The sequence below is a fragment of the Aedes albopictus genome, chromosome 1 (genome assembly GCF_035046485.1).
Source record: "Aedes albopictus strain Foshan chromosome 1, AalbF5, whole genome shotgun sequence".
Lineage (NCBI taxonomy): Eukaryota > Metazoa > Arthropoda > Insecta > Diptera > Culicidae > Aedes > Aedes albopictus.
In genome coordinates, this window is record NC_085136.1 from 47468107 (window position 1) to 47477983 (window position 9877).

The window sequence follows — 9877 nt, forward strand, 5'->3', positions numbered from 1 at the left end:
GTGTGTGTGTGCTGCGATTTGATTTCGGCCCGTCGAAAACGTCGCGTACACTTGCTGCGGTGCGTTTTGATTGAATCCGCGAACCCCGCGAACGCTGAGCTAGCGAAACAGCAGCGAGCGAGCAGCAGCAACAGTGCGAGTGTGACGGAATCCATCGTGTATTTTTTTTTTATGTGGATCGTGTCTGTGTCTCTCGCGAACAGCGCGGATTGTGTGTTGGTAACGAAAGAACATTGACAGACAGCGAGCAAAAGAAGAGAGAGACGAGACAGCCACTGGCAGCAGACAACAGTGAAGGAAAAAAAGCTCTTTTCTGTGACGATTTTTGCGGAATTACCGAGCGATACCCCGGAGGAACCGACCGTCAGCGGCTAGAGACATCCGAGGATTCGAGTTTGCTGCTGGATTCCGGTGAGTAGCGTTCCGGGTGGGGTCACATTTCGGGGACAAAATCTGCGACAGGTTGCGCCCCCCATGAATGGAAGTGCTTTGCACTCTCGCTCGGGAGGGGATTAGCCTCAAAAGTAGGTAAAGGTGGACAAAAAGAAAGCAAAGAGGAAAAAAAGACCATCGACATTTTGACAAAAACACACTCGTTGTTTATTGTCCATCATTCGAGGTGTCTGCGTTTGGTGGTCCGAATTTAAGGTAATTTTTGGATGTGCAAAACGCGTTTTGTTATTCATCAAACGAAACCTCGAAAATTTGGAACGCATTTCTTTGCATTGCGTATATGTCCAAATATCGATCCCCTCCGCGAGTGCAGTTTTGTTTATATCTGTATGGTGCTTATGCCTTCTTCGATTTTGGACTATTAAAGCGCAGCAGCTGGAGCTGCAATTTTTTTTAAATTCCAGATCCAACGAAAATGACGATGTTTTTCTTAATTATTTATGTGTTTGTCTCAAACTGTGCACTATTCATTACGCCTAAAACACACAATTTGCATCATCGGTTTGTAATATTAACTCTAGCCTTAGTTTTGAGAAGGGCCTTTATTTCTTGATATACCTATTCTGCCGTGTGCAGCATGTTGTCCCATGTTCTATGGGAATCCCTATTAACATGCGACAACTACGCTGCACATGTCAGTATTGTAGCGAACAACCAAAGGACAATCCAAAGAAGAATGTAATTAATCATAAAAATACTCATTATTAATGAATAAAATTATTCAAACGTCATCAATTATCATCACAATATTTTTTGGGTTTAATTATCGTTACGTTTTAAGTTAAATGATTAAGTTTTTTCGCAATTTGATCTGATTTGAATTGGAATGTTTGTGATGATTAACAGTAATAACAACAATACCAATGTTTAAGGCTTTACGGGGCGTCATCAGAATCATCAATCATTGATCTTAAACTTTGAATACTGCATCAAATGGGCTGACAATTTGATCGTTTGTTTGCTTACATGTGATAAACAATTGACTAAGTTCCTCCTAATGTAAAATTTTTCTAACAGTCGTTTCCTTGACCTGATATAAGGTACTCACTAACAGATTATCGTTAAGAATAAATAAACAAATTCCAAATTACTAAGTTTTCAGTTAGACCAGTTCACTGGAACTGGAAATTTGCATCGTTAAAGTTTCGAGGGTAATGATGAAGAAAGAGACGGAATATAGCTAAATATTGTCACGCTCCGTGTCATCCTGGAGCAAATCAATGAATTCCAAGAGTCCCTGAGAAAGTCATCGGCCTCATTGAAGCACAGTACAGGGCATTTTCGTACAGAGTACTGCACAACGGTGTTTTGTCCGATCCCATGCGGGACGTTGCTGGAGTGAGGCAATTATGTATTGCGACACTTGCACCCATTTAGACTCGGCCCGAATTCATTATTATCACAGTCGAATTTCGCACACGATTTCGCGGCGGATAACGTTCACAAATTAGCTCGAGTTCATGACAGGGTTATCGATTGCACAACTGTTGAACAAAAATTAAGTTTGATTAGTGTGAAATATCGCTGGGAAATGAAAATACAGTGGATTTTCAAATTACATATCACACAAGTCTACACATTAATGAGAAACCCAATATACTATCACCGCTACTGTTCCGCATCGTAATCTACAAGATCCTGGTTGGTGCGATTGATCGTGAACCAAATCATGGGTTGCTGTGCAGGTCTCACCATCAACGTCAACAAGACCAAATCGATGGATGTAAACAAGCAGTGGGTAATGTTGAAAGCTTCCAATATCTTGGTAGCCAAATAACTGCCAATGGTGGCACCAGAGGTGCATGGATCAAGAAGGCGAGGGCTGCCTTTGCGAGTTTAAGAAACATATGGAAAAACAATCAGATTAGTCGACGCACCGAAATCCGAATTTTCAACTCGAACGTGAAATCTGTTCCGATATACGTCAGTGAAACTTGGTGTGTATCAGCGGAGAACACTCAACGGCTGCAGGTCTTCAGCAATAGATGCCTGCGGTATATAATTCGTGCATGGTGCCCTCACAATTAGATCTCCAAAGTGGAGCTAGGTACATCGTCGGTGTCATCAAAAGCCAATGATAGCGACAGAAATTCGGAAGCGAAAGTGGAGGTTGGTCGACCACACTCTACGCAGGGGCGGGAACGAAATCTGCAAACAAGCGTTAGATTGTAACCCAGTAGAACGCCGCGGCAGAGGCAGATTCAGAGGCTCATGGCAGCGCAGCTGCAATAAAGGAAGTCGACAGAAATTTGACCTGGCCACATCCATCTACAGCTTCATCGTTCCTCCCCTCACTGCAGACCTAACGTTGAACTATCCATTCTCGCCCAGAGAGATGACCTTTGCCCTCGCACGTAGTAGTGTCAAATGAGCACCGTTGAGGTAGGATATCCTCTATTAAAAAACCTACCTTTCTAAGCCAATATAACAACATCTGGTCATATCAATTTCTTCTTTAACTTCTCCAGAAATTCCGCAAAGGATTCGTCCAGAAATTTCTTCATGGTTTCCTTCAGGAACCTCTTCATGAAATACCCAGTATGGCTCCAATCTGGACGGGATTTTTATGGACCTTTGTGGACGAGTTCGAACTTCCAACTTAGGCAAAGTGCTGGGTGTTCCTGCTTCACTTACTTCCATTTCGCGAGAGTCAGGCTCATAGCTAATCGACATATCCTAATGGGTTTCTGCCAAATTCACAGCAACAGGGTTGACATGTTCCTCGACTTCGACGTCCATATCTTGAATGGCAGCTTGACATGGATTCAACTCCTTTTATTTCGCATTGTTGATGAAGATGCTGTACGCCCGAATCCATCGAAGATTGAAGCTATCGTCAAGACGCCTGCGCCCACCGATATCACCAGTCTTCGTTCTTTTTTGAGCGCATTAAACTTCTACTCAAACTTTGTGCAAAGATTGCATCAATTTAGATGACCCTTCGATGCGCGCCTGTTTCGTTCAACTGGTCTTTAACGAGCCAACATGCATTTCAGAAGATAAAAGACATTTTTAAATCAGATCTACTACTAACGTACTACGTCCCTAAACTGGAAATCATCATCGCTGCAGACGCATCAAAATCGGGTATTGGATCAGTTGCTATGCATCGATTCCCTGATGGAAACTTGAACGCATTCGCTCACGCTTCCCGTACTCAAGCTGCAGTCGGTTACAACCAAGAAAAAAGAAGGCTAGGCATTGATTTTCGCAGTACTCAAATTTTATCGCATGATCCTTGGAAGAAATTTCAAGCTACAAACCGATCATCAACCACTAACTGCTGAGGATTTTTGGTTCAAAGAAAGGAATACTTTTGCATACAGCAAACCGTTTGCAAAGATAGGCGTTAACTCTGCTGTGCTGCGAATTCGATATTGAATACGTTTCAACAACCCAGTTTGGCTATGCAGGTGTGTTATCACGCCTGATCATCAAACAAATGAAACCGGACGAGGATTTCATCATAGCTGCTGTTCAGTTGGAAGAGCATATTCAAGTTCCGGTAGGTTAGACGAAGCTGTTGGAGTTTTGCTATCGCCAAAATTGTTAAATTTCAAACAATCTTTATTAAAACTTATTTAGTGTGTTCTGTACGAGGGCTGGTACGCCTGCAGTTCCTTGAGGATTTTTTCTGGAATTCCTCGAGGGACTCCTTCAGAGTTTTCTCCAAAAGTTTCTTCAAAGATTTATAAGGAAGTGCTTCAGGAATTTCTCCATGATGTTTTTCAGTGATTCCTTCAGCCCTGTTGAAATCTTTCACATTAAGTGAGCCCTCCAGGAACTTTTTTAGAGATTTCTTCAGAGATTTTCCCTGGTATTCTTTGAGGAATTGCTTCTAGAATTGCTTGAGATATTTTTTAGGAACCCCTTCAAGCATCCCTTCAGAGATTCTTCCAGAAGCGCCTTCTGGGATTCATCCAGGAATTTCTTCTTGAAATTCATAAGCAATTTCATCGGGAATTCATTCGTGGGTTCCTTCAGGGATTCCTTTGGAAAATTCGTCAGTGGCTTCTTCTGTAGTTCATTCGAGTATCCCTCTAGATGTTTCTTCACTTCCTAGGAAATACCCTCAGAGAAATTTCTCATTGTAATGCCGGAGAGATTACTAGTGTAATTGCCTCAGAGATTTTGCCAGGAGCTCCTTCAGGAATTCCTTAAGACTCATCCCAACAAACATTATTGCTGTACAACAGATGAACAAGCCGCTTTTATGCTTGATTTTAAAAAAAATTGGCTGAATAAGCTGTTATTCAGCTGACATTGTTGGGATTCCACGAATTTCTTCAGGGATTCCTCATGCAGTTGATCCATCGATTCTACGTGGAATTTCTTTTGTAATTTCTCAGGAATTCCCAGGAGTTCCTCATACAATTTCTTTTGAAGTTCCTTCAGTGATTTCAACTAGAGTTTTCAAGGATTCCTCTCGGTATTCCTTCAAGGATTCCCCTAGAAGTCCCTTCAGGGATTCCTCTAGGAGTCCCTTCAGGGATTTCTTCAGCTTCTTTGGGATGTACTACGAGATGTACTTCTGTATTTATTTAGGTAAGTGCAGCTTGACTGTAGTATACGGCCTTTGCACGATCCATGTATCTTGCAATGCTCAGAAACGAACTCCGATGCATATGGAAACGCCTTTCGAACTACATATCCGTAAAAACATAATTATCTGCATAATATCCCCGCATCGGCTATGTTGTCCTTTCTAATCATTTGATTATTATCTCTAATTTCCAGACGCGTTCTATCCTACAAAACATGGAGTCCCCCACGGCCCTACTGGATGCCGTCGCCAGTTCATCACTATCAGTAGCTGGTCCCTCGTCGTCTTCGTCGTCATTGTCCTCGTCGTCGACGGTGGAATCTCCCGCGGCTGCAGCGAAAGAAATTTGTAAATTTTTCAAAATGGGCACCTGCCGCTACGGGTCGTCCTGTCGGAATGAACATGCAGCCTCCGCTATGGAACAACCGGAACCCGGTCCATCGTTTGCAGCCGATCCAGGACCCAGTACCAGTTCCAACAGCAGCAGTTTCACAATTGATCCTCTCAAGTGGATCAACGCGCCGGAATTCGTTCCGAAGTTCAAACAGTGGCAACCCCCTACTGATTCGGTTGAGGTGCAAGAGGCGGATGAGGTTTCACCGGAAGAACTGGGAGTTCCAATGGATTTGGCCGAAGAAGATGTGGTAGCTGATGACGAAGCGGAGGAGGAAGACGCCGTCCCTGCCGCTGGAATGTCCTACGCGGCCATTGTCACAATGAACAACAACCACAACGGCTTGGGGATCATCGAGGACCACGTCGATTCTGTGCTATGTCCGTACTTCGAGAACAGCGGCGTCTGTATGGTGGACACGTGCCCGTATGCCCACGGAGCTATGTGCGAGCTGTGCGGTAAGTTCTGTCTGAACCCGCTGGACAAGGAACAGCAGCGGCTGCACAATGTCGAGTGCATCAAACAGCACGAGCTGGACATGGAGCACTCGTTCGCCATCCAGCGATCGAAGGATAAGATCTGCGGCATCTGTTTGGAGGTGATTCTGGAGAAGCCGAGCCGGGAGCAACGGTTCGGAATCTTGCCGAACTGCAGTCACATTTTCTGCCTGGAGTGCATCCGGACGTGGCGACAGGCGAAGAACTTCGAGAACAAGATCAAACGGTAAGGGTAATCTTTCCATCCGACATAAGCAGAGTTATAACACGTAATTTTTTTACGCTTTCAGAGGCTGCCCCACGTGTCGCATCTCGTCGGACTTTGTGTGTCCCAGTATCGTGTGGGTAGAGAGCCGCGAGGAGAAGGATAAGCTGATCAACGACTACAAGAAGGCCTGCAACACGACGCACTGCAAGCACTTTAAGCAGGGTACGGGCAAATGTCCGTTCGGGAACAAGTGCTTCTACAAGCACGCCCTGCCCAACGGTCAGCTGGTCGATGTGGGTGGTCCGTCTCGACAGACCGACAGCCGACTGCGGATCAGCCATCTACAGGTAAGAATTTTCGATTCGTACAAGAGGTAGTTTGCACCAGATTTCAGGGCGGTTTAGGTTAACGCTTACCCATTTTGGAAATGTAATCTACTTGGCCTATAATCGTATCCTTTGGGGTAATTTCACGCAGGGCTTTGCCACTGTCTGCGCAACAACTAACCGACCTTTTCCCCCATCCGCAGGACTTTTTCCGCGAGGTGCTGCACCAGCGAGGGCGCCTTTTGACCGACTTTGTGTCGTCGATCTTCTCCGACAGCGACGACTCGGAGATGTCCGAATTGTACGATCTGTACGACATCTAGTTGCTCAGCCCTACAACAGTAGCAGCAGCAGCAATAGCCCGCCAGTCGCACCAGCAGCAAACGCACCAGGATCAGTCGCAGCTGCAGCCACAGCAGTCCCAGAATGGCCAATTGTGCCACCAGCAGCAGCAGCAGCAACAGTACCAACACCACCAATACCTTTACTACTACTATTACTATCAAATCCTTACCGGCAGCGGTGGTAGCACCAGCCGCAACAGTAACAACCGCATCGGCGGCGGCGGCAGTAATTGTATTTTCGTCTATTTAGTCCATATTGGAAGTGGAGGAGCAACGCTCGTGGCCGTCGGACCTGGTGGTGGTGGAGGAGAGTAAGAAAACGTGTGTTCGTCTTTGCCCCGACCAGGTTAGTAGATACATAGTAGGCCACGACAGATGGCGCAGTAGGCTCCGCCAGATGGCGTGCTCTTTGTTTACACGTGCGAGTGAGATTGGCGCCCGGATTCCGCTTGGCGGCGTGCCTAAACTGTAGGAAATTCCTGACGTATTCGACATAATCTGTGCCCCGTTGTGAAAAACGCGGGACAGACTCGTAAAATTGTTGATGTCGAGTTTCTTGTTGTTTCATGATTTCTGCCCCGATTCTAAAATGTTCACGTCCTTATGCGTTATCGATTGATTAACTTATTTATTTGAAGATTGTTCTGTATTTCTATTTTCTGTGTGAAAATTCGGCAGTCTATTGATCATCTGTGTTAAAATAGCCCAGTTCTGAAGGTAGAGATTCGAAGATTCTTCGTTCTGGCAAGGGAGTATTCTTCCAAACAATTGTTCATAACTATTATCGTCATTTCTACTTTATTTGGTACATTGTAATTAGTGTGTAATAAGTTTGAGAAAAAAAAGTCGATTTCCCATCGCTATCGAGTTATTGTTAAGTTATAACGGAAAGCCATATAACCCACCTGCCTCCGCCTGGAGAGAGAGCACTCCGCGCCGGATATCGCACTTGTCCTCCGCTTGAGAAGAAAAGTCGCCGAGTATCCGCGTGATCATTGCGCAAGCGTTCTAAAAAAATGAACGATTGCCCTCAAAATTTAGCTCAATTTTACGTTTAGGAAGTCAAACCGTATAGTTTTGTACCTGAAAATCATCGGATTCTACTACCTCTCGCTCCTTCCCTCTATTGTTCACTCAATTCTCTCACCTCCGATTCATGCAAACACGTTCGAAGTAGCCCTTGCTTTGTACTGACGACGACAGGTGGGAGGCTCAAATTCGAAATTTTTGATTTCAAACAGTTGAGTGATGCAAACGAGCACGTTGCCAGGCAGGGCGAATGAAACAAATACAAACATATTATACTCCGGTTTGAAGCAAAAGAAATGTATCAATGAAAAAAAGTTAAACTCTAATAAACAATATCTATTTCTATATTAGGAATCGATTGATTATCAATAGAATCGTTTATAAAGAGCAAAACTATTCAAATGTAGGCGCCACAGAAAGTCATCAAAAACGCAAAACCGAAATACACATTCAACACGCATACACTACACACACCTACCTTATGAAACAAGTGTGATCGTTATTATGAGCAGACACGCAAAACACGTTTACACACTCACACACACCTTCAAGCGCAAGAATATCCGCTAAATGCCTAAACAACACTATTGAAAATGATTATCAATAATCATCAATTATATGTAACGGATTATTACGATTATATATATATTACCTAATAAAACTTACAATAATAGTTGTTTTTAGCGAGAAAAAAAAAACATACGAACACAGAACACTTAACAAAACGTTGTCGTCGTTGTCGATCATTATTATGACTTTGTGAATTCGAGAGATCAAAACAATACTAACCACTGGCATACTACGCGCGAGCAAAACAAAAAAAAATGCAAACAGAAGAAACAAACAAAAAATTGTGAAGCGATTCCTGGAATCGAACAGCTGCATGTGTTATTAGATTGAGAGGAAAAAACTGAAAAAAATACGAATGGCAAAAGTTTAATATACATTATGGTAAATATCTACTAGATTGAAGCAAACATTAGAAAAAAAAAGAAATCTGGTTTTACTGAACTGACTGCATCAGTTGATGAAAGAAAGTGCTCCCCTTCGCTTGTTTGATTTGATTTTTCGCGCATCGTGACGTATATTTTTATTGCATCCTAATGATCTCAACCCTCAAAACCCCAGGACAAACTTTTTATTTTTAATCGGTAGATTCTCAGGAACTATAAAATATAAAAATAAGTGGTTTTCACTATGATCGATGGAAAGAGTTATACTTCTTGCAATGATAGTTGTCAAACCGGAAGTCCATGCTTGAACCTGATTTTGCACCGGTAATAAGTGTTCCCTGGTGCAATGTTGTGGCGATATGTTCTACAGCTGCCTTTTGGCTACTTTTTCAATAAATAGTTGTTTATTCTCGGTAGATCTATTAAATTGAAATCCAAATCTGGCCTTTAATTTCTTAGCGAAACGTGTTTAAACAAAGTAGAGTCAATTTTGTAAATTAGGACAGAAACCGATAAACGCCTAAAAGTATGCAATGGTCTTATAATTATTCATTTGCTTAAGTATGACCCGTGTTTGAATTCTAGATGGATTAATCACATGTGTGATACTTTTAAAACAAGGTTTTTGGTATACCGAACAAATTCTTCATAGACACAAAACCTCTAAAATAATCTTTTCATGTACAAACTGATTATGGATCTTAGGGAACAGTGTATTCCGAATCCTACCGGAAGTACACATCTGGGACCAAGTTTCACATGCAACTCATGCTAGAAAACAACCTCAGCATTGTGTTCTGACATTGGCCTACCATTTCACCATTTGAAGAGTTCGGAATTATTTTAAAATGCCAGATTCTTAGACGAATCGCCGAAACATTGAACCAGGGAACACTTATTTCCGGTGCAAAATCGGGTTCAAGCATGGACTTCCGATTTGACAATTACCCTTGCATGAAGTACAACTCTTCCCATCGATCATAGTGAAAACCGCTTATTTTTATATTTTATAGTTCCTGAGTATCAGCCGGGTAAAAATAAGAAGTATGTCCTGGGGCTTTGAGGGTTAATTGAACTACCTACATTTTCTGGATTCACTACGAAGATCAACATATGACACCTCTTCACTA

General features: G+C 43.0%; 1 protein-coding gene across 2 annotated transcripts; it reads left to right on the forward strand.

Moving 5' to 3' along the window:
- Positions 1 to 8790, forward strand: LOC109397865 (probable E3 ubiquitin-protein ligase makorin-1). 2 transcript variants are annotated; one of them, XM_029854615.2, is made up of 4 exons: positions 1 to 411; positions 5191 to 6113; positions 6178 to 6442; positions 6625 to 8790. In XM_029854615.2, exons 2-4 carry the CDS (start codon positions 5212 to 5214, stop codon positions 6742 to 6744), a joined length of 1287 nt encoding a protein of 428 aa, XP_029710475.1. In that variant the 5' UTR covers positions 1 to 411; positions 5191 to 5211; the 3' UTR covers positions 6745 to 8790. The 2 variants fall into 2 exon arrangements, with proteins under 2 accessions (XP_029710475.1, XP_029710476.1); XM_029854616.2 differs by lacking the exon at positions 1 to 411 and adding an exon at positions 423 to 648.
- Positions 8791 to 9877: the final 1087 nt, after the last annotated feature.